The sequence below is a fragment of the Arachis stenosperma genome, chromosome 2, assembly GCF_014773155.1.
Source record: "Arachis stenosperma cultivar V10309 chromosome 2, arast.V10309.gnm1.PFL2, whole genome shotgun sequence".
NCBI classification, from domain to species: Eukaryota; Viridiplantae; Streptophyta; class Magnoliopsida; order Fabales; family Fabaceae; genus Arachis; species Arachis stenosperma.
The window spans coordinates 106,826,905-106,852,232 of record NC_080378.1 but is presented as its reverse complement, the minus strand read 5'-3'; the positions used below and the strand labels follow the sequence as shown (position 1 = coordinate 106,852,232).

The 25,328-nt window shown below is 29.5% G+C and overlaps 3 protein-coding genes across 5 annotated transcripts; 1 reads left to right on the top strand and 2 right to left on the bottom strand.

Annotated features, from left to right (window-relative positions):
- Positions 1–3,615: 3,615 nt before the first annotated feature.
- On the bottom strand, positions 3,616–5,401 carry LOC130963409 (uncharacterized). The gene is made up of 6 exons (XM_057889531.1): positions 5,143–5,401; positions 4,937–5,033; positions 4,726–4,847; positions 4,068–4,152; positions 3,864–3,990; positions 3,616–3,786 (listed from the first exon to the last, which is right to left on the bottom strand). The coding sequence occupies exons 1-6, from the start codon at positions 5,399–5,401 to the stop codon at positions 3,616–3,618; spliced, it is 861 nt and encodes a 286-aa protein (XP_057745514.1).
- A 4,880-nt stretch (positions 5,402–10,281) lies between these two features.
- LOC130960242 (replication protein A 70 kDa DNA-binding subunit E-like) lies at positions 10,282–16,109 on the bottom strand. Of its 3 annotated transcripts, none has more exons than XM_057885591.1 (14): positions 15,813–16,109; positions 15,490–15,619; positions 14,265–14,437; positions 14,039–14,183; positions 13,663–13,945; positions 13,005–13,101; positions 12,778–12,905; positions 12,598–12,682; positions 12,362–12,494; positions 12,084–12,241; positions 11,199–11,322; positions 10,913–11,095; positions 10,745–10,810; positions 10,282–10,631 (listed from the first exon to the last, which is right to left on the bottom strand). In XM_057885591.1, exons 3-14 carry the CDS (start codon positions 14,273–14,275, stop codon positions 10,482–10,484), a joined length of 1,563 nt encoding a protein of 520 aa, XP_057741574.1. In that variant the 5' UTR covers positions 14,276–14,437; positions 15,490–15,619; positions 15,813–16,109; the 3' UTR covers positions 10,282–10,481. The 3 variants fall into 3 exon arrangements, with proteins under 3 accessions (XP_057741574.1, XP_057741576.1, XP_057741575.1); XM_057885593.1 differs by having other exon boundaries at positions 14,349–14,437; XM_057885592.1 differs by having other exon boundaries at positions 14,265–14,348.
- Positions 16,110–21,352: 5,243 nt separating this feature from the next.
- On the top strand, positions 21,353–24,353 carry LOC130960191 (scarecrow-like protein 22). The gene has a single exon (XM_057885520.1). The coding sequence runs from the start codon at positions 21,832–21,834 to the stop codon at positions 24,010–24,012; it is 2,181 nt and encodes a 726-aa protein (XP_057741503.1). The 5' UTR covers positions 21,353–21,831; the 3' UTR covers positions 24,013–24,353.
- Positions 24,354–25,328: the final 975 nt, after the last annotated feature.

The window sequence follows — 25,328 nt, the reverse complement described above, 5'->3', positions numbered from 1 at the left end:
AGCAAACTAATTTTTATATCATATATTATCAAATAATTAATTAAAAATATACACTCCTGCACGACAAATTTTAAATTTGAATTTAGAAGTGATCAATAAATCACATTTTTTAATCAACGTATAACAAAAAAATTAGTTAAAGACAAAATATTCAACATAGAATAATTTTAGTCATTTAAAATTTAAATCTTAAAAATTAGATTACATATTAAAAATTAAATACAACTTTGTGGTATGCTTCAATAATAATAATAATAATAATAATAATAATAATAATAATAATATAATACTTTTAAAAGGTGGTACTACATGTTCTCTGTGATATATAATTTTTAAATTTATTTTATAAATAATAAAATAATTTTTTTGAATAATTACATTAAGTGAATAATAAAAATTAGTATCCAAATTAACAAATTTTAACCTATCTGATAAAAGAAAATGAAACTTACATAAAACATATAAAACTTACATAAAACATAGTGTATTGTGTAGTAACAATATTTTTAGAGAGTGTATAATAGTCTTATTTTTTTCAAATATTTAACAATTAAGCTATATTATATTAATTCTTTTCAATTACTAAGCTAATAAGTTTATAACATGTGAACAGTAAAAAAAATAAAATTGTAAAGAAGTTGAACAAAATAAAATGAAAACACTAATCAATAGAAGACTAATCAACACTTAAAAAATTTATCTGAAATGAAAAAAATAAATAAAACTTACATAAAGATGTGGTGCAATGTGCAACAGTAATAACACCTTCAAAAAAATATCTAATAATCAAATATTGAATATGAAAGATTATATGTAATTGTAGAGTTCTTATATAGAGCTATTGTATTTTGGGCTGGGCTAAAATATTAATGTGTATATGTTATAAATTGTTGGAAAGAATCAAAGATATTATATTATTTTAAATCAATAGTTTTCTTTTTTGAACGAAATAAAAAGTTTCTATTTACGGAGTCATAAATATAATATAACATACTTTAATGAGTCACAGCAGCATACAACACCAACACCCTAACAATCACTCTCATTCAGGAATTACTCTCATTTAATAATATTTTTATTTGATAATTTAACGTTCAATGATTAACTAATAATAAATTAAAAGTACTTTTTATTACTGTTATTATTTTATTTCGAAAAAATCCATATACTAATTTTTATTTGCGAATTTTGAGTTTAGGTTGAAAAATTTAGAATATGATTAATATATATTGATCTCATGTCATGATTACTTAAAACTTGTGCCATCTTATTCGTGAACCACTCCAATTTCTAAATATTTTTCTGATCTCTAAACAACTTCATGAATTAAAATTTTTCTCTAAATCTTGATCTTAAAGGGGGGGAGGAGGGAGAGTGGAAGGTCACTATTGTCAAAGTAGAGACAACGTATCAACCCTCCCACATCAGCTAACTGTGTGTTACCAGAAAAAAGAAGAGAGTTTTTATCAATAGAGAGAAAAAAATTTTTTAAGTAATAATATAATTAGAATAATTCCATAAAATTATATAATTTATTTAATTAATCTTATTAAAAATCAAGAGAATTAAACATAAGTCACCTAATATAAAATTAATAGTTCAATATTAGAATCTTAAAATAATGCTACATGAGAATATAATCGAAAATTGAAATTTTATTATTCTTAAAATGGATACTGAAACCTTTTTATTTCATTATTTTAATTTTCATAAAAAAATTTTCATTAAGAATAAGTTGAAAATAGCATATAATAAATAAGTGACTATTAATTAGATTTAGAAGTCGGTAAAATTTCTATCCTTTGAGTTAATACTAAATTATAAAATTGAAAGAAAAAAAAGTGTTAAGTATACTGATATTTAGGAATCCATGATGAACATTAAAAAAAAACAACACCAAGAAGCTTAAATTATTGTATCTTCTTTAAAATACGATTATTGATCCCCACGCAAATAATAATAACTTGAGGAGTAAAGTCGCTGAATGCCAATGACTATTGTTTGATATACAGGTCAATTAGACAATTACTTTCTTGTTCTTTTAGTCAATTATAGAAATAGCAGATATAATTATATAGTCAAAAAATATGTATTCTAAAAGTATTCAATAAATTTTAATAAAAAAAATAACATCTAAAATAATATATATATATATATATATATATATATATATATATATATTATACGGTAACAATACCCATAATTATCTAATTATATATTAGAGTCATGTTTGACTTGTATCAAAAATAAAAGAAAGTACTTTCAATGTCACAGGCATGTCCCAAAAAACATAGATAATTAAATAAAACAAAACAGCAATTATTTAATTTAAAATATTTTAAAATTTGAATAGTATCTGTTCTCTCAATAAACAATAGTCATAGCCAAGACTCCACCAAACCTTTAAAACATGCTCCTTTATCTCCATTACATGAAAAACCTCATGTTTCACAGCAGCTACTTTTTAATGGAAGGAGCACCAGACATGTTGAACTCATCCAACAGACGCTTCAAACAAAACAAAACAAAAAAGTATAATTAAGATTTTAACCAAAAAATAAATTCCAAAATATAAAAGAGGCTATATAAGTGAAGACTAAATGAATACCCTCACAACAGGTCTTTTAATAACAGACAAATTTTCCACGATTGGATCAGGTGACTCATCACAAACAGAACATTCATCTTCACCTCGAGGCTACATAAAAAACAACGAAAAAAATAAATAAACAGCATCTCATATTTGGCAAATTAAGTCTTAGTATACATAGTCTAAAAATCAACAAAAAATAAAGAAGAAATCATACATGCATAGGGTTAATAGGACCAGCACGGGGTACACCAGATTTTACCGGGCCTTGAGTGTCCCTCCACCTCGGTAAATTGGTAGTATCAGAACGTATCACCGATACATCATAAGAATCGCACCATCCAGTAGTTTCTACTTCGACCTTGAATAGAAACTCCTTATCAAGGAAAAACTCATTAAAACCAGTAGGATCTTTGCTTGCTTTCCCTTTTTCCTACACCAAAAATTTTACATTTATATCGTTCTAAATAAACAAACATATCTTATTGACAATCATGATGTGTTCAACAAAATTGGTTTCACGTACATTCAACTCTTTCACCATCTCAGTACAGGTTCGTCCGAATAGTGCTGCGACCTCCTTATCGAACACAACAAAGTTCGTTGTACCAGTACCATCAAAAACCAACAAATTCAACTTATACCTATTTTTTTTTTTTAAATTCAAAAACATCAATTAACACCTGGCCTATCACCCTTTAGTTACAACAAAATCATAAAAATGATATTCAACATAATTTAGATGCTCAAACACAATTTTTTTTAGATTTATCAGTTTTCTAGATTTTAGCCTAGCAAAGGAGACTTTGGTATAAAAGTGTTGTAGGTACATGAATTTTTTTCTGTGCACTCTATCTTTGTTTGCCAGCTTTTTTTTTGTGGCTAAACCAGATTTCTATCAACCAAAGCAGTTTTTGTTTTTAATAAATATTACTATTAAGCCAGATATTGCTAAATCATTAAAAATCAACATAATCAATTAGTTAACTATATTGCATTTTTATGAAAAGATTGCACAAATAAATCTAATTAGAGTAATACCTGTCAACCACATTATTCACATCCCTATTACAGCCATCGCAGAAGTATTCATCCGCATTAGCTTCTGCCTTCACGCTGCAAACACATGATTTATACCACCAACTTGGAACGGGTTCAACATCAAGAACAGTGGCCCGAACAACATAGAATCCAACCTATATAGGAACAGTTTGAAAGTTTTTTAAAAAAAATTAACCAAACGAAAAAAAGTAGTTTTATGTAAAGCACTCACATCCGCTGCAGCACGTAACTCCTTTATTGTCTTCCTCCCAATGGAATATAAAACTTCATCTTCATCAAGATATGCTGGTTTGCCAGAAACTACAGACAGGTACTGCGAGATCTCTCTATAGTACACACTACTTATCAATCACGATGCCACAAAAATACAGTCAATATGCACAACCATAAATAATTCACAATATTATTACAATACCTTTTTCGAAGCATCAAAGCCTCAGGAATATCTGGATTTATCAAGAGTCTAGTACCATACATAATGTTCTGCACAATATTGGTACCTATATATAACAATCATTGTTTAAATGAGTTGTACAATTATACATGACAGAAGAATTATCGAATGGAAGGTAACCAAAAGTGTACTTAGATTTAAAAAAAATAACTATAACCTACGGTGAACCTAATTAATTATTAAAACTTTTTATTTTAGCAATGACATATAAAAAAAATATTCAATGCAAATATAAAATAATAAAAAGTATTATATAATAACAGAAATATAGTTTAAAATTATATATTGATTAATTAATTCTCGAGTAATTCAACATAGGATTTACAATCAACGAAGAAAAAAAAACTGCTGATACCTCGTTTATCCAATTTTAATAATAATAGTTTGTATCACTTCAACCAATTAAATTTTAGAAATTAAAAACAAAAAAGAGAATTTCCAATGATATTTAAAAAAATCTCTACTTATCTCAACAGTTTTTACTATATGAAAATATTGATGGCATAACCTTCCTTCTATTGACAACCTTTCATGAGCCACCCATTTTGCATCTCAATAATTAATAGAAATAGTTACAATAAGAATATAATCATTTGATAGTAATCAAATACTCACGTACCTCCAGTATTTTTTACTCTTGCAAATTGAAGAATAACTATTGGCAGTTGTTGATCGCCCGATGCTAGAAAATTCTTGATCCGGTCCACCATCTCTCCAAGAACAACAATATTAAGCTGTAAACTGTATAGGAATGCAAATTATTTAGAAAATAAAAGATTACTTATTTAAATATATTAAGTGGTGAGTAAGGATTGTTGGAAAAAACGCACCCGTCATTCTCAATACGAATGACCATCATGTTAATAAGTTTGCCATCGTTCATGTATTTTCTCTCACCCTCTACGCCGGCCATAACTCCAGCAACGTCTTAAATAAATATCAAATAGAAAAATGTGCCCAAATCACACCTTTTAGTGATATTTTGTCATAATGAAAAAAAATCAACTTGTGTACTTGCCATAAATTATACACTTACCAACCAAAAAAGGATGATGAGGAGAGTATCCCATAATTTCCCTAAAAGGGACCAACTTAATACCATATAATGGTATTGCATCACAGAAAGAGGGTAAGACAGTAGTTCTATCTTGAAAAAATAACCGAAATTGATGCGATGTTGTGCGATACAACCCACAGTTGTTGTTAACTCCAAAGTATGTAAAAACATACACAGTTCCTTCCGATATCAATGACTCGAACACAGATATCAGATCCTCACCTACAGAAGCATGCATAGTTGTTCCCTATTTTATTCACTTTCTACACCCAGTACCAATAAACTCCAACTAAATAAACAAACAAAATTTATATAAAAATTTTCTTTCAATATTTATAACTGAATAAATTAAAAATATGATTTAAATCTAGAATATTAAGTATTAAACATTAATAACAGATTTATATGCAACCAAAGGAAGAATATACACATAATGGATTCAAATGTTTAATACTTTAATATATACTATCGTTATATTTTAAACATATATTTAACTATATATTGAAAATAATTAGAATATTTAATTTTAACTGTATATCTAATTAGAACATTTTAAAAAGTTTGCTAAAAGTCTCTCAAAATCCCCTCTTTATTGGCCAAATATCCCTCCCTCCATTCTCAATTTAAATGATTCTCTTTTCCATTATAGTTCCTCATGACCGACAGTGAAACCTTTTGAATCTTTTTCTTTTTCCTGGTGTACATTTTTTACAAAAAGAAGAGTTAGTTTTATATTTTGCACCTAGATTGTGTTCTTTTCTATATATATATGCGTGCTAGTCACACTTATTGAAAGACTTGGTATTTGGATTGAATTATTTTCATTTAAATTGACTCTTAATGAGGACATATACTAAATTACCTAAAAAATTGATGAAATAAAATACAACAAAATAGAAGGCAAAGATTAATTTTTCTGATACATGTAAGTCGCAAGCAAGATGGGGATCTCATTGTGACATGACTTCATCATATTGAAGATAAAGTTGCTTCATATATATTAAAAATAAAAATATAGAATACTGTTAATAAATAGTTATGGCCTAGAATATGATTAATATATATCGGTCCCATGTCATGATTGCTTAAAACTTGTGCTATCTTTTTCGTGAACCACTTCTATTTCTGAATATTTTTCTGATCTCTAAACAACTTCATGAATCAAAATTTTTCTCTAAATCTCGATTTTAAGGGGGGGAGGAGGGAGAGTGGAGGGTCACTGTTGTCAAAGTAGAGACAACAACAGCAACTCTCCCACATCATCTAACTGTGTGTTACCAGGAGAAAGAAGAGAGTTTTTATCAACAAAGAGAAAAAAAATTTTAAGTAATAATATAATTGGAATAATTTCACAAAATTATATAATTTATTTAATTAATTTTATTAAAAATCAAGACAATTAAACATAAGTCACCTTTAATAAAATTAATAGTTCACTATTAGAATCTTAAAATAATGCTACATGAGAATATAATTGAATATTGAAAATTTATCATTCTTAAAATTGATAATGAAACCTTTTTATTTGATTATTTTATTTTTCATAAAAAAATTTTCATTAAGAATAAGTTGAAAATAGCATATAATAAATAAGTGATTCTATTAATTAGAAGTTGGTAAAATCGCTATCCTTCGAGTTAATACTAAATTATAAAATTGGAAGAAAAAAAAATGTTAAGTGTACTGGTATTTTGGAATCCATGTTAAACATTTAAAAAAAAAAACACCACCAAGAAGCTTAAATTATTGTATCTTTTTTAAAATACGATGATTGATCCCCACCCAAATAATAATAACTTGAGGAGTAAGGTCGCTGAACGCCAATGACTATTGTTTGATATACAGGTCAATTAGTCAATTACTTTCTTGTTCTTTTAGTCAATTACAAAAATAGCAGATATAATCATATAGTCAAAAAATCTGTATTCTAAAAGTATTCAATAAATTCTAATAAAAAAACATCTAAAATAATATATATATATATATATTATACGCTAACAATACCCATAATTACTAATTATATATTAGAGTCATGTTTGACTTGTATCAAAATAAAAAGAAAGTACTTTCAATGTCATTAGCATGTACCAAAAAACATAGATAATTAAATAAAACAAAACAGAGCCAATAACAAATTGAAGAAAAATTTTATTAAATAATACAATTTTTTTTAGTTCTATACCTATAACAAAAAATGACGCATCAGCCAATTCAAATGAAATACACTAAATATAAACATATTATATAATACAATCATATTGATAAATTATTTTGGCTTATAAATTATATTTCCTTAATAAAATTCTTTAATGCAGAATTTAAACCAAAATAAGACACATTAATTTTTAAAGCATTATTTAATTGTTATAGGACATTATAAGGATAATAATTAAAATTATATAAATTTTCTTATGAAACAAAATTTAAATGAAACAATATTTAACAGAGTTAAAATTTAAATCTTTTTTTACTGTAAAATATTCTTTTATAAAAAATTTTCTTGCTTTTCTTGCAAGGAAATATACAATGGGTTTTATTCTTGTTCAGTTTTTAATTGAATGGTCACAACAAAACCATAAAACTGTTGAGATTGAAATTGTAATAATTATGAGAGTGAGGAACATACAAATGTAGGAATATATGTATAAAAATAGAGAAATAATTGTGTGGATAAATAAATTAGAAGTACCTGCTCATCCATCAACACCATTTCAATAGAACTACTGGATTTGGGGTCTTTGAATTTTGGTAAAGACCAGAGTCTAAGTATTCTGACATGAATCTTCCAGCTCTCTTTTGGCGGTGCAATCACCTCTAACAAATCATATTGTCTATCCATTTTTTCTCTAGATAAAAAAATTAGAGCAAGCCGTAAATTATAGCAAGTATGTGTGATAACAGTATAAGACCATACTTCCTAGGCTTTTATAGCAACTAAGAAGAGGTATATTTTTGGATAAATCACTTTAAAATTAGACTGCATCCAAAATCATATTTCTTCCATAATCCAAAAGAAGAAAAAATCTGTCTTGATAATTTAAAAAAAAAAAGATTTGAATTGAAAATACAGCTCTTATTCTATATCATAAATACTGTCAATTAAAAGTAAATTGAGTAAAAAAAGATATGAAAATAACAGCTGAATTCATGTCTTCCTTTAAGAAAAAAAAAATATATATATATATATATACGTATATAATAATACCCATAATATATGTATCAGAAAAATCAATAATATATACGTGTACAGTAATACACATAATATATGTATCAGAAGAAAGATATTGTATTATTTTATTTCGAAAAAAATCTCATCATTTTATTATTGTTTTCTAAATCATGTATCGTACTTAGCAAATTTAAGATAATTTTATCCAAATCATATGTCTTTTTTATGAGCTTAAATTATTAGAAAAAATAATTTTATAACATAGTATCATATTTTCTTTAATTTAAAATTTGAGGTATTGATTTTTATTGACTCCAAAAAAAATATTGCAACATAAGACAAATAAAAAAATATATAAGATTTAGACAAAATAAAAAAAATTACGTGAAAAGACGTATTAAAAGAGGGATCAATTGTATGATAAATTTAATTATATATGGATCGCATGCAATTTGGGATTAGGTTTTAAATTACATATATTAATGAATTAGTTCAGAGACTTACCATGATTACAACCAAGGTTCTGAGAACAGGGAAAGGACCCAAGAAAGGATCCATCGGGAAGCTGTTGTTAGGACTGGGCATGTTTGTGTGCAAGTGTTTCAAGTTATTGGTTTTTTTTCTCTATAATCTAAAACACAAAACATACAACGGTGAGCTGAATAATCAAATAATAATCTACAAATTTCACAAAAACACAAAGCAGCAGCAGTACAACAGATCTAGAACCCCAAAATCAAATAATCATTCAACAAAACAAAATCCTATAATCATTAAATAATTTGTTGATTTTAGAACAGAGATCCAGAGAATAAAATGAAAATCGAAGAATAGGTGCACACCAAAGCCACTGACCTTCGAGATAATGACGCCGAGACGACGGCGACAAGACGACCGCGAGCAGCAAGAAGAATCCGACGGAGAATGGGCGCCGAGTGATGAAGAAGACATCAAATAGGGGATCTGAATTGGAAAAACACCGACAGTACAAAGAGAAACTCTTCGGACAGCCACGGACGGCGGCAACCGGTCACTCCGTTCGGTGGCGGTGGAGGCTAGCTAGGGTTTTCTCTTCTGTTTATCTTTAAATGAAAGAATGAATAAAGGCAACAAAAGAGAGGAGGGAAGACCAACATGCAGTAAGTGTTATTCCCTTTTCGTTTTCTTTTGTTTTATTTATCTATTCTAATTTATAAAAGTAACAAAAGAGAGGAGGGAGTAAGTGTTATCCCCTTTTCGTTTTATTTTGTTTTATTTATCTATTCTAATTTATAAAAGTAACAAAAGAGAGGAGGGAGACCCGCTAACGTGTTCTTGTTTTCTTTTGTTTTTTTTATTTATTCTAATTCCCTTTCTGTTTTCTTTATTTATTTTAATTCCCTTTTTATTTTCTTTTGTTTTCTCTATTCATTCTAATTTATAAAGAGTATAATTGTGATTGATCAGATTCTCTATACTTATTGTGATAAACGAAAAAATTGATTAAAAAAAGTTTTTATTTCTGTTCATTGAATAAATTTTGTCTATTTTAAAATAATTGTTATTTTAATTTTAACTTTTAGATTCATTAAAAAATTAAAATATGCATTTTAAATTAAAATAAAAGCCATACCTATTTTAAAACTGAAGAAGTATATGATAATGATAATAATAATGATGCTGAATGAGCAAATAATTTCAGTAATGCATGATTTATTCCCAAGTTCTCAAAGTAGTAATCATATCCATGTGAGAGAGGGGATTCCAATGCAAGGTTCAAGATATTCCAAGACCAAACATGCTGTGCATAGTTGAATTTCACTCAACTCTCCTTGCAATTGCCAACATATTATCACCACCACCAATATTACACTTATTTCTTCAACGGGCTTTCATTTTTTTATAAATTATTCAAATACTAATAATAATAATAACAGTTTATTAAAAGAAAACACACTCAAAATCTTGGATTAAATAAACAAATATAAGAAACAACTCTTGTATCAAGTTATAAGAGATAAATTAATGTCTAACACAAAAACTTTGAAAAATAAACTACTCATATATTGTAGATCCTAATAACTCTCAAACAACCATAGTTCATTCAAATAATAGTTTAAATAAATTATTCTCCTATATTTTAAATCGAACTGTGTAAAGGCATGTTGATTTAGTCCTCCACCACAACCCACTTCCCTTTCTTAGATTTGGATGAAACTGACTCCTCTCCAATCTCTTCATTATGTTTCTTAGCTCCGAGAATCTTAGAATTATGTTTCTCATCAACTGCAGGTGATGGAGTTGGCTCACTCTCACAAGCCTGGGATATGCCATCATGTACCAATAAATATAAGAATAATAATATTTTAGTTACTATGTAAAAATTAATAACATCACTGTAACAATTTAAATTGGAAATCATTTGACACAAACCTTAGAAGTGTTGTATGGACCAGTAGACAAACTCAATAGTTCAGAATTTTCATGGGACAAAAGGCCCTACAAAACAATTGATCCAATAAAAAGACATCACCAAAATCTGGTTGCTCTATTTTTCTAATACAGAAACAAAAGAAAAAGTTATTAGACAGAGGGGATTACAGTGTCAGGATTGTATTTATCAAGGAAGGCAGAGACCAGAGAATTCTCATTAGTCATTCTCAGCACATGAATCACATATGGTTCATAAGAGTTCAGATTCCTCATCTTGAGTTGCACTTTGAAGATGAACTTAATATCCCTAAGCTTATGAATCTCTTCGGGACAGGAATTTTTCTCAACACCCTTCACAGTTAGGGAAAAAAAACTTCATTCATGCTCTCATAAGTAATAAAAATTAAGGTATAGTCCAGACTATTAACACAAAAAAATGAATATGACATCAAACCTTAGTCACACAAGACTGCCTAAGGTCCTTAGCAGAAACTCCAAGAAACTTTGCAGCTTCTCCATCGAACAAAACAAAAGAGGCAGCATCGGTGTGGTCTATCACCCTTACGTGGATGATGTACCTATTATTCACCAAAAAATATATAGTCCAAGAATAACACACTACATAAATCTTACCAATAATCAGTGTCTATACTATGCTATTACTGAATTGGATGCAAATAATTTTTTAATGGCTTACCAAAGAGTCTCCATCCCACAAGGAAGAATAAAATGTATCAAATGGAATTAAAAAAATCTAAAAGCAAGTGACCCCGTGAACAAATCAAAGCTAAATAAACCAGTAGCCAATAAATTTTTTTATATTTCCCTTGTGAATCAGAATCCAAAAACACAGAAATAGCAAGCCACGAAAGTAACTTTGCAATGTGATTTCAATAATAGTTAATCTAAATCTCCAACCCCACATTCACAGAATTATCACCGACTGGCTATAACAAAAGCAAAAATTATGAGCAGTGCCTTTTAATTAAAAAAAAATTACTAATCAAGTAGAATTTTACAACATGTAATCAAGAAAAAAATAAGAATAATGAACAGTGTGAAACTTCACATCAAACTCAAAAACAACACATAAGATTCCATATTCGATCTGGAAACTCAGAAAGGGGAATTATCCAAGAGTCTCCATCCCACAAGCGAGAATAGTTTAAAATAATCCTTATTATATATAATTCATAAAAAATGTTATAAAAATACCTATTTGAATAATAATAATTTAATAGTGTCTGAGCAAATAATACAAATGCATAGATTACACCATTATCTTCGAGGACAAAGAGTATATAATGTGTGAATGTTAAAGAAGTATCGTGAGTCATACCTTGGCTCATAGAACCCGTAGTCTCTAATGCAATTGGGACAGAAATATTTTTTATCAAGTTCCCTCAAGCCACGACGACACTTCTTACATCCTTTGTACCACCAACCAAATTCAGTCTCAACTTCTTTAATCGTCCTGGCTGTAACAAATACAGCATCCTAAAATCAATGGATAGGAGGGTACAACACAACAATTGAGATTATGATCCAACAAACATTGGAACTAATACAATAAAAAAATACAATAAAAAAGGAAGACTAATAAAGAAAGAATTTTACCTGATTATGCTCCTTTATATCTGCAATTGTTTTGTAGACTGACAGACGCAAAAAATCCTCCTCATCTGAAACAGGTTGACCACAGACCAGCGGCATTATGCCTTGTCCATCAACAGGATCCAATTTGTTCACCCTTGCATTTTTAAATGAGAAATTATGAAATTTGTCAATAGTTTAATAATCAAAAGCATTGTATAAATAATCTGCTGACCACAATACTGATCTATATACTGTACCTCGCAAAGAAATCCCTGGCAGCTGGAAACTCAACATTGATAAACAGTTTCGAATTGTAGTTTGTGTTAGATACACCCATGACCCCTACAAAAGACATAACAAAACAAAGAAAATACCATAAGCATATGATGACAGAAAACATGCATTCAAATACCAGTAAAATAAACAAATAAACAAACCACTATAAAATTTCATCTTGCCCATTTGGAGAATAACCACATAGGTAAGAGACGGGTGTTCCTCTAGATATTTGAGCAATTCAAAAGCAAAAGACTGCCACAACGTTACTCTTAATTTCTGTCCACCCCTATAAAAAATAGCAATTCTTGTAGATTAAAGAGAGACACAAAATTCCAAAATAAGATTTTAAAACAAAAGTCACTATCAAAAAGATATTAAGCATTACTCAAGATCATCAAGTTCTATGGTGATATAACTTGACGGCTTCCCGTCCCGTGTGAATTCGACCAAGTTACCCTTAGAAGCAAGCTGACCTATCACATCTACAAAATAAAGGCACCAATCTATTGATTAACAAAACTCTATATGCCCAAATTTTTCTCTTTGGAATCAACACATTTTATTCATGTTGAAATCAGACCCCTTAAATTCTCTTAAAAATAAAAATATAAAAAACTATTAATAAATAGTTAGGGCCTAGAAATCAAAGTTCCCGAAGAAACAAAATTATAGGACATTATAAAGATAATACACAAGATTATATAAATATTTTTATTAAACAAAATTCAAATGAAACAATATTTAACTGAGTTAGAAATTATATTATTTCTTAATATAAAATTACAGCAAGGGAATATTTGTTACAGGAAGGGAATAATAAAAAAATTCTTCCTTAATATAATATCTCAATGAAACAAATTTTAGATTAATATTATATGAATCTACAATAGTTGAGACTTGAGAGGAATAGCAACAACCATCAATTGAATCCATATCTGTCCACTATATGCTCATAATAAAAAAAGACAGCAAAGGATACAAAAATTAGACTTTAAAGAATTAAACAACACATGCATCATAGATTAATCTAACAAAGTACTTACCAACTAAATAACCATCTTCTTTAGACTCTGATTGTATTGTTTTGAACGGAACAAAATTAAATCCGTTCAATGGAAATGAAGAATCTTGTACCGGACGCACAATCGTGTCCCTCTTGAAATGGATCCTAAATTCGTGTCTAGTAGGCTTGAACTTGATGGTATTTAAAGCAACTCCAAAATTAGTGACCACGTACACGTTGCCCTCAGCGAGTAAGCCCTCAGCGAGTAAGCCCTCGAAAATAGGAACAAATATGTCTTTTACAGTGCATTGAATTGTATCTCCCTGAATGCATTAATTTTATAGAGTCATAGATAAATAAGGTTTATTGCTCAGTCATTACCAAAATAAATCTAAAATGAAAAGAGAAAATTTTACCTCTTCATCAAGGACAACCATCTCAATAGGTGCCTTCATCCCAGATCTTGCAAATTGAGAAACGGTCCAAAGTCTAATGACACGTACTTTGAGCTTCCACACCTTATGCGCTGGACCAGCATTGATACACTTGATGAGATCATACCTAAAAATCAAAGACCTCATATTTAGTGAAAGATAAAAAAAAAACTTATTGTGAAACAATCCACATGGCACATGAACTCACCTAGCTACCATTGCTACCTGCCACTACAAAATTACTCAAATAAACTGAATTTCAGTGTAGATAAAGAACAAATGTGGTGATCACCTATGCCAAATTTATAGAGAGTCACAGCACTGTTCAGCCCCAATATTGGTAAGGATTGCAAGAATCTTTATATTCCTATCAAAATCCAGCTAAAAAAAGGGAAAGTGTTTAGACTATTCAGGATTAAAGAATCTGAATCATATCAATAAAATCAATAAATCAATAAATCAATAAATAAAATAAAATTCAAAATTAGGTTAGAAATCAACGGCCAACATTTACTGTGTTCCATTTACATGGCAAACTGGAGTTTAATTCTGAAAAATCAAAATAAGAAGCAATATATGCTGAAGAGGAAATCACCATATTTACATATATTAGTAATGTAAAAATGAATTTTCTACTTAATATACTAAAATTGAATAAGTAATGTGAAAATGAATTTTTTTAAATTATATTAAGTAGAAAATTCCGAAAAAAATATATTAGTAATGTAAAAATGAATTTTTTTAAAATGAATTTTTTATTTAAAATTAATTTGGCTTATTAACCTAAACAAAATTTTTTTAATCAAACTTAGATTTATTTTTTTTTGTTAATCTTAACTATATGTATTCCTACATATTAATAATAAATTTAAAAATAAAATAATTATATTTATAAATTTTATTTTAATATAAATACTAATATATTTCTTTATTAAAATTTGTTGCCTCTTCAAATATTTTTTTTAAGTTCCGTCTGTACTCCCACGTACTCTCATTTTTTATTAAATTAATTTATATTTGATGTAGAAAATCTGGAATCATAAGCTATTTTAATTTCAAGAGGTACAGACTAAAGGCGTTATGAGAATTAAATTTGGTATTTAGCACCAATTTTTGTTTCCTGATCTGATATAATTCCCAAAAGGTTTGTTATCAGTACCTTCCATATATGACCAAAGATTGTGTTGAGAGGATAGTATCATATTTTCTATAATTTAAAATCTAAAGAATTAATTTTTATTGACTCCAAAAAAAATATTGCAACATAAGACAAATAAAAAAAATATATAAGATTTAGACAAAAAAAAATTACGTGAAAAGATGTATCAAAAATAGGATCAATTGTATGATAAAATTAATTACATATGGGTCGCATGCAATTTGGGATTAGGGTTTTAAATTACATACATTAATTAAATAGTTTAGAGACTTACCATGATTACAGCCAACGTTCTGAGAACAGGGGAAGGACCCAACCAAGAATTCATTAGGAAGCTGCTGTTAGGACTGGGCATATTTGTGTGCAAGTGTTCCAAGTAATTGGTTTTTTTTGTTCCGTGTAATCTAAAACACAAAACACAAAACACACAAAGCAGCATCAGTACAACAGAGCCAGAACTCATAAATCAAATAATCGTTCAAAGATTTCAGCAAAACACAAAACCCTGTAATAATCATTCAATAAATTGTTGATTTCAGAACAGCAATTCAGAGAATAAAATGAAAATTGAAGAACAGGCACACCAAAGCCACTGACCTTCGAGATAATGACGCCGAGACGACGGCGACAAGACGACCACGAGCAGCAGGAAGAATCCGACGGAGGATGGGCGCCGAGGGATGAAGAAGACATCAAATAGGGGATCTGACATGGAAAACACCGACAGTACAAAGAAAGACTCCTCGGACAGCCACGGACGGCGGCAACCGGTCACTCCGTTCGGCGGCGGTGGAGGCTAGCTAGGATTTTTCCTTTTTGTTTTCTTTGAATGAAGAAATGACTGAAAGTAAGAAAAGAGAAGAGGGAGACCAGCAATCAGTAACGCACTAACGCGTTATTCCTCCCCTCCCCCCGAAACGATACCGCATTAGGCAATATACCGGTCCGGTCCAAACCGGCCGCTGGGCTTTTATTTTTTTAAGCCAAAGGATTATAAATTAATGTATTATAAATTAATGTTAATTGATATGTAGTAGATAAACAAATTTAATTAGAATAAATAACAATTTATTTATTTTATTTTAAACTTTTATTTTACTTTAGACTTTATAAATAAGAAAATGAATTATAATTAATATAGTATTATTAATTAAGTAATATAAATGATAATAAATTATCTAAATTATATTAATTATAATATTTAAATATATAATCAAATCAAATCAAATCAAATAAATTAAATCGGGAAACACTCTCCGAAGCATGCCACGTCAGCTTCATCATTAAGTGCAGACATCCGATTTTTATATAATAGAATAGATATTTTTTCAATAATTCATACATATTTTATTCGTTTTTATAGATTTTAAAAATTATTTAAATCTCTAATTAATTAATAATAACTATATTTTTATATCAATGTGAAGAATGTATAAAAAATATTATTATGGTAAAAACATATTTAATAATGGATTCCATGCTTTTTGGTGTTAAGTATTACCGTTAATTTCTTTAACCACTTTTAGTATTATTGCCTTAGCTTATTAATTACTTATCTGGGTTATCTCTATTTGGTTTTGAAATAAGATTTTATCCAGCAATAAAAATTTGAATTGCTGCAGCAAGTAATACTTCTTTGTCAAGAAAAGATTGAAAGTGACTTTGCAATGCATTTAATTGTTATTACTAAAAATAATTGTACTTATTTGTTGGAAAAACTGTCTGATAACTGCTATTTTTATAGAGACATCTAGTAAATGTAAAATTCAAATTCATACGTTTGCCAAAAAATAAAAATATAATTCATTACTATGGTAATTAAAGATGCCTGTGACAGAATAATTTTGTCACTCACAGAGTGAAGATCCAATTCAAGATAGTTGAACTGCAAGAAACAAAAATTTATTTAATTATCACATAGAAAAAATATTAGAATTGAAGTGATATTATCATTTCCAAATTTAGTATTATTGTTCATCGCGATATTAGTAATAATTTAAATTGACAGAAGAAAATATATAAATAATTATATTTTTAATATTTTTTAATTTGAAACGTGATTATTTATAAGTTTTTTTCTCTTGTTTATTTTTTTAGTTTATCTTATGTTAATTTTTTTTTTGAATAACGAAAATCAATTTTTAGAATCTTAGTCATAAAAATTTTAATAATATATTATGATAATATTTGTTTAAAAATTTTAATTTGATAAAAAAATATATAATATAATTATATATCTCATATCTCCCGATCTTAGTTTCTGAATATGATATGAAAGGTTGCTTTATTCTATTCCATGCAACCAAATCTGATCCACATAATATAACATGATGTAAGCTTTCTAAAGAATCCCGATCAAAAGAAAAAGAGATAGTTTACGTTGATTTTCAACACTTTTTGTTTTTGTATAAATTCATTTTAATAAAAAGAATTTAATAAAATGATCTTTGATCTTTTAAAAAAAAAATTAGTAAATTGGTTTCTAATAAAATAAAAAATTAAATAATCTCTAATTTAAAAAAGAGACAAATTAATTTTATATTTTTCAAAAATAATATGATTGATTGATGAAATTATTTTATATTCTAAAAGATACTAAACAATTTATCATTTTAATTTGTCTAACATTATAAAGTATCAATAACTAATTTATCATTTTTATTAGAAATTAATTTATCCATAAATAAATAATTTAGAAGTTAATTTAAAATATCACTTCTATCGAACTTAAACAGTGCCAAAATTTGTAAGAGTAAATATTTATTAGGTAATATAACACAATAGCATTAATATCTTCATGAATAGAACTTCAAAGATCTACCTTATTATTCTCTTATAATATTCCAATGAAATTAAAAAAAAAAAAGACTTATTTAATCTGTCAAGACAATATATTAATCCATTTTTTCTTTTTTTTTTTTTATTATTTTGTTTGGTTGGAGGAAGGAAATAGAGGAAAAGGAAAAAAAAATTAAAGTTTAATAGATTTTTAGTTTTTTTAGATACATTTGGATGAATATAAAATGAAAAAGAAGAAAATCATATATAAAGTTATAAAAGGAAAAAAACATTAAATAGAATAAAAAGAGGAAAGATTTGGGATGGATGTGTTTAAAAAAAGAGAGAATAATATTGAATTGTAGCAAAATAACAATATTTCCCTTACACTTTTCTATCTAATAAGGGAAAAAACTTAGTAGATCACACACTAATTTTAATTTTGCACTATTTTTTTTATTTCAGGCAAATAATAGAAAATACATTTTTCTTCTCCTCTTCTTTTTATTTCTGGTTTCTGTTGGCATAGTATTTTCTATTTGTTCATGTTTCGATCATCGCTTTACGGTGTTATTCGTTTTTGTGATTTTTTTTTATTGCCCCTATGTGGATGGTATGATTCTTCTGCATGCATATCTTTCAAGTTCTGGAGAGATTTGAGTATGCATCAAGGTCTATGGAAGAACTTCCAGATAAAAAATGGGTTTACATTTAGAGAGATGTCAGGAGATTAATGTTTTTTTTTTTATAATAGTAGCCAATATTTTGACTAATAATTTATTTTTATACTATTAAAATTAAAATTAAAATTTGGTGTTTAGAATTTAGTTTTTAATATTTAATTTTATCAAATATTAATAAAAAATAATAAATTTTGTTGTCTTATAAGAATATTTTTAGATTTATTAAAAAAATATCTCACATATTGCAACACTTATTTTGTCAATATAAAAATAAAATGAGATTTAAACTTATTTTTATTTTATTTATTAAAATCAAAATTTATGCTCTTCCATATTAGAATTCAATATAAAAAATATTTTTGCATTTAAATATAATATATTTTTGTGATTTATAAAGATGTGTTTATTTTTAAATATTAGACTGAGATTGAGATATTGAAACTCAAAATTGTATTTAATGATTAGTGATTAAAATTAAAATTTTAGTTTTGAAACAAGAAATTTCAATCGTTTCACTATCTCTAAAAAATAGGGTACATATGACTTAAATTTTTTAAAATGAAGATTAAAATTTTAATAACATTTTTTAAAAAAATACCCTCGTTCAACTCTTAAAATTCTCATTCTACTCCTTTTAAATTAGGACTTTTTTTAGGTGTTCGTTCTCTTCCACCACTCCTCCTTCTTCTTTTTTCGCTTTGCCTTAATCCCGTACTTTCCTCCTCCTTCAAATTTGCCAATCTGTTCGTCGTGTCTCCACTTTTGTAAAGCTATCTATCTCTCTTCTTCCTCTCTACTGGCACCTTTTTTACATCGTCTCGTCTCTTCTTCTATTGCAATAATTTTTCTTCTTCTTCTTTTCTGTCATTGTCAATGTCGCCTCTTCTTCTTCTTCGCCTTTGTCATCATTACTATCATCTCCTCCTCCTCAAGTTTGCGCTGGTGGTTTGCCTTGTGCGCACTCGTCTCTGCTCACCTCAAGTTTGTTGTCGTCGCCGCCATTTCTCTGATTGGATTTAAATCTTCTAAAGTTTGAATTTCACTTTAGAAAGTAAAGTGTGGTCTCTCACCATTGATTTTATAGGTGGGACCAAGAATAAATATGAAAGAGAAACTATTCAATGGTAGAAAATCATACTTTACTCTTTAAAGTGAAATTCAAACTTTAGAGGATCCAAATCCTCTCTGATTCGTGTATGCCTTGGGTTGTCTCTAGTTCGCTATCACCCTCAACCTTTTTAGCTTGACTCTGTTCGTCGCTGTCGCTCATGACTTCTTTGCTTTGTCTTATCTCTGTTTGTCTCTATCCCCTCACTGCCACTCTCTACCTTATATTTATATTATTAGGATTCATAATTTATAATTTAGTATTTAAAATTTAAAATATTAATTAAATATTAACTAAAATTAATAAATTTTATTCATCATATGTGAAGATTTTCTCTTTAATTTCCATAATATGTTAAAACTTGCAACATCACGTGAAAAATAAATTGATTAAATTCACAATGTTGTTTGAATTTGATTTTTTTTGTTACTATTTCTTTAGCATTGTTCTTGTAACTATTTTAGTTTCCTCCTCCATATTAGATTATTAATATGCTACTTTATGTAATTTAGTAAGATGTTCCATTTTCAATATTACTTTAGTGTTTTTTTTCATCCTATCTTAATAATTATTTTCGTTCAATCAATAAAAATTATCTTCTAATAAAAAAATACACTATCATCCCGTCAAAACACAGAGTTAAGAATAGATTTAATTATTCTGTTGGTTTTTATAATTTTATCAAATTTTTAATTAGGTACTTATATTTTTTTCTTTTAATTAGATTCCTATACTATTTTAATTTTTTAATTAAGTCCTTTCTAATATAAAAAATATTAGAGTTAACTGAATATTTTTTTGCAAATTGAAGGTATTTATAATTAAAAATTTAATTAAATTTTTGGATATATATATTTTAGTAAAAATATTATGTTAATTTTAATATTTTGAATATAAAAAAAATGTAATTATAAAATTAAAAGTAGTGTAAAAATTCAATTAAAAAAATATAAAAATAAAAAATTTAATTAAAAATTTAGTGAAATTATAGAGAATAATAAAGTAATTAAACATTAAGAGTAAGATATCGAGCAACCCTTGAAAAGTGGACTAGGCTTCAAGAAGGAGATGGATGTGATTACACGCGCCGCATGTGCGAAGGTGGAAAACCCACTGAAGTGACAGCAACCCCACCGAGCACAGAGAAAACTACGTATGCACTATGCAGACCAGCTTAAACAAACAATATAAATATAATTATAAATAATAGAAATAAGATGTTTCTAACTAAACATTTTATTATCATTTATAAATAATAAGATAAAATATTTTTTTATTCTTAATATTTAATTTTATTATTTTTTATGTGCTTAAAATTATATAAAAATAAAGAGTTCAAAATATAACATATAACTTTGGAAAATATAACACGTGCAATACTAATTATATTAATTGAAATTTAATATTTTATAAAGATAAAAACAATAATATATATATATTTATTATAAAATGGAGGGAGTATAAAAAAAATAGCAATAGTGAAAGGAGAGAGAGAGAGCGCGCACTTTACCACTTTTATACACTGCACGCATCCCATCCCAGAAAAACACAAACAACACAAAAAAAAAAAACGCACAAGAAGCAACAAAGAATCACATTCATGGCTTTCACCCATCACTGCAGCTATTTCGAGCTTAATAACGACCCACGCAACCAGCTGCAACCACAAAACAACAAGCTTTATTAGAGAGGTGCCCAAGTTTCTCTTTCTCTTTCTCTTTCTCTATTAATTATTATTCCCCCAACACCATGGGATTGTTTTAGTGTTTCCATCAGCAATTTATATTTACAATACCCCACCATAAGTCCAGAGCTTCTTCTTCCAATCCAAAACCAAAAACAAAAACTCATCTTTCTCTCCACCCTCTTATGTCCCAGCCTAATTTCTAGGCCTTGGTTGTGGATTTGTGAAACCAAGCCCCATTGCCGCGTTTTCTTTTGTGGGGTGGTGTTGTGGAGGCAAAAGGTTCAAACTTTGAATAAAGCTGGAGTCTTTTGTGTGGGTGGTTTCGTGGGTTCTTGTTGTTGTTGTTGCTAGGTTTGTTAAATGAAGGCGATGCCCTTTCCTTCTGAGGAATTTCAAGGGAAGGGAGTGTTGGATTTCTCTTCTTCTTATTGTTCTGCAACAGATCTGTTCTCACTGCTTCACCATCCACAGCAACTTGTTAATAATCATAGTATCCATCAGCCACCACCACCATCACAAGAAGGAAAGTGGAGGAGAAGGGAAGAAGAAGAGGAAGAAGAAGAAGAAGAGAATAAAGGCTATGTGGGTTGCACTGAGCCCACATCTGTTCTTGACTCAAGAAGAAGCCAAAGCCCTCCTTCATCCACCTGCACAATGTCCTCTTCTCTTGGTAGCAGCAACAACAGCACAAGCAAAGGTAGTGCTGGTGGTGGTGGCTGCTCAGCCTCTGCTGCAGCACTAGCCTCAGAGAATCCTCCTCCTCCTCCAGAAGGATCCATGGAGAAATGTGGTGGGACAAGAATGATGGATGACTGGGAGGGTCAAGATCAGTCCATTCTGAGGCTAATCATGGGTGATGTTGAGGACCCTTCTGCTGGTTTGACCAAGCTCTTGCAAACTGGCTCTCGTAATGTTGATTTCGGTTCTTCAGGGTTTGGTGTTGTGGAGCAAGGAGGATTGGTTATGGACCCTTCTATGCCTGGGAATTACCCTGCTTTCCCATTCCTTGGGGCTGAGAATATGGAGAGTCACAATGCAAAGAATGGTTGTGGTGTTTCTGAACCCATGTTTGCTTCCGGTAACAATCCTATGTTGGTGTCCTCGGCTCCGACTTCAGGTGTGTTTGGAATTGTGGATGAGAAGCCTCAGGTTATCAACCCTCAGTTTATGATGAATCATAATCAAGTTCAGCTTTCAGAGAATCCTTCATTCTTTGTGCCATTGACATACCCCCAAATGCAAGAGCAGCATATTGTTTACTCTCAGCAACCGGCGAAGCGTGCGATGGTCGGGCACAATTATCAGGTGCCGAGGTTACCTCTTTTGGATTCGGGGCAGGAGCAATTCGCCAGGAGGCAGCAACAGGCGCAGCTTCCATTGTTTCCTCATCATCTGCAGCATCAGCAGAAGGTGAGTTCAGCCGGAGACGAGGCAAGCAACCAGCTTCAGCAGACTATGTTTGATCAGCTATACAAGACTGCTGAGCTGATAGAAGCTGGTAATCCGGTTCTTGCGCAAGGGATATTGGCGCGGCTCAATCACCAGCTCTCCCCCATTGGCAAGCCTTTTCAGAGGGCTGCTCTCTACATGAAGGAGGCATTGCAACTACTGCTCCATTCAAACATTCCCAATTTCATGCCTTTCTCGCCCATCGGCTTCATATTCAAGATTGGAGCTTACAAATCATTCTCAGAGATCTCACCTGTTCTCCAGTTTGCAAACTTCACTTCCAATCAAGTCCTCATTGAAGCTGTAGAACGGTTCGATCGAATTCACATTATTGACTTCGATATTGGGTTTGGAGTGCAGTGGTCTTCCTTTATGCAAGAGCTTGCCTTGAGAAATAGCAATGCATCTTCTCTTAAAGTTACTGCCATAGTTTCGCCTTCGAATTGTGACGAGGTTGAGCTCAATTTCACAAGAGAGAATTTAAGTCAGTATGCAAAAGACATCAACTTATCATTCGAGCTCAATATCTTGAACATTGAATCATTGAGCTCCTCTTCCTTTCCACTGGCAAGTCAGTTCTTCGATAGCGAGGCAGTTGCTGTAAATATGCCGCTTTCTTGTTTCACTCATCATCCGTCGCTGGTTCCAACGGTCCTTCATTTTGTCAAGCAGCTTAGGCCAAAAGTGGTGGTTACTTTGGACCGGAATTGTGACCGAATCGATGTGCCACTTCCAACCAAAGTAGTCCATGTTCTTCAATATTACTCAGCCTTGCTTGAATCGCTTGACGCCGTGAATGTGAACCTGGACGTCCTCCAAAAGATCGAGAAGCATTTCATCCAACCATCCATTAGGAATGTGATCACAGGTCACCATCATTACCATTCACAAGAGAAGCTACCTCATTGGAGGAACCTCTTTGTTCAATCTGGATTCTCATCATTCACATTCAGTAACTTCACAGAAGCTCAAGCAGAATGTCTGGTGCAGCGTGCGCCGGTGCGAGGGTTTCAGGTCGAGAGAAACCATTCGTCTCTTGTTCTATGCTGGCAGCGAAAAGACCTGGTCTCCATTTCGAGTTGGAGATGCTAAACCATGCAACAACAAAAGCACTTAATTAACCACATGATTCTTGAAGGTGCTTCAGAACTTACTACTGCAATTTATGTAATTGTTTGTGTAATTTAATCTAGGATTATTGATCAATCATGCCCATATGTTTTCTTAACTAAGATGGGTTGATTCTACTGTTTCTATTACTAGTATGTCTCTTTAATTGTGGGTATTATTATTAATTAATCATGACTTTCCCACTTTCATCTAGTAATTAATTGACTCTCTGTGGTTTAATTTCTATCTCCATTGTTCCTTTGGTAACTTGATCACAAAGCAAATTGCTTTGTTTGTAAGGAACAATGCTAATGTTGTCTCTCTGTTTATCACCATGCTTTAGTTTAGTTGCTTGATTTTGATGACTACTAGTATAATTAGAAAATGTTATGCCAAATTCAAGTCTTGTTGACTCTAATAGATGAAATTGAATTGTGTTATTGGTCAGACATAAAAGAATGCGATTATTCTTAGTAATTTGTAGTGTTGTCTTTCACTTTGTCATAATCAAATGATGCAAGTTTGAAATAAATATTGCATGAGGTAGGTAGTGATTAAGAAATGTAGACACACAAAAAGCCAAGAGCATTTTTTAATTCTGGAACTGTGGCTTGTGCATTGGATTCATACTTTCATATTAAATTTAATTTAAACATGATGAAATCAATAATGGTTCTTCATATAGATATTAAATTTATCAAGTTAAATTTCATGTTGCAAAAAAAGGCGAAAAAAGGTTATTTTTGTGATATATCAAAAAGTTGAAAGTGAATTATTATAAACCTTAGGGAGTAACATTAAAACGTAACAATAAAGATTTGCAAGCACCTTAACTAAAGAGAAAGGTATCAAAGGAACCTTAATAAGTGAGATAAACATGGATCTTATTGAATTGGAGGGATTTGAAGATTGATTTGTTCCTCTAATGAAAAATTCCCTTTTTAGCTGATCATTTATAAAAGTATAAATCTATAGGAAATTAGGAATTCATCTGACTACCATACTTTTGGCCCTCTTCAAAGTTATACAAGTTTAGAAGACTTAAATCAACTTGGGTTGGTCGAGTTGTCAGTTCACTCGTGACTCTTAAATGGAGTTCAAATTTGCTATAAATTAGTCATTGACTTGTCGGGTTGACTCTTAAATGGAACTCAAATCTGCGATAAATTAGTCATTGACTTGTCGGGTTTGAGACAATGTAGGACACCAAAAAAAAAAGTACAGAAGACTCTAAATATCTTGAATGAAGAAGATGCTTTGCTTACCATTCTTTCTAAAGCTGAGTACCATCATCTCCC

Bases quoted from the DNA above. Each gene is read 5' to 3' on its own strand.
- LOC130963409 (XM_057889531.1), bottom strand. From the start codon at position 5,401: ATGCATGCTTCTGTAGGTGAGGATCTGATATCTGTGTTCGAGTCATTG. The intron at 4,848-4,936 runs GTGCGTTTTTTC...ATTCCTATACAG, and splicing joins ATTCGTATTGAGAATGACGG to TTTACAGCTTAATATTGTTG. The intron at 3,787-3,863 runs GTGAGTGCTTTA...GTTCCTATATAG, and splicing joins AGTTACGTGCTGCAGCGGAT to GTTGGATTCTATGTTGTTCG.
- LOC130960242 (XM_057885591.1), bottom strand. The intron at 13,946-14,038 runs GTAAAATTTTCT...TAATGCATTCAG, and splicing joins TGGTTGTCCTTGATGAAGAG to GGAGATACAATTCAATGCAC. The intron at 11,323-12,083 runs GTATGACTCACG...GGTGAATAATAG, and splicing joins TACGGGTTCTATGAGCCAAG to GTACATCATCCACGTAAGGG.
- LOC130960191 (XM_057885520.1), top strand. From the start codon at position 21,832: ATGAAGGCGATGCCCTTTCCTTCTGAGGAATTTCAAGGGAAGGGAGTG.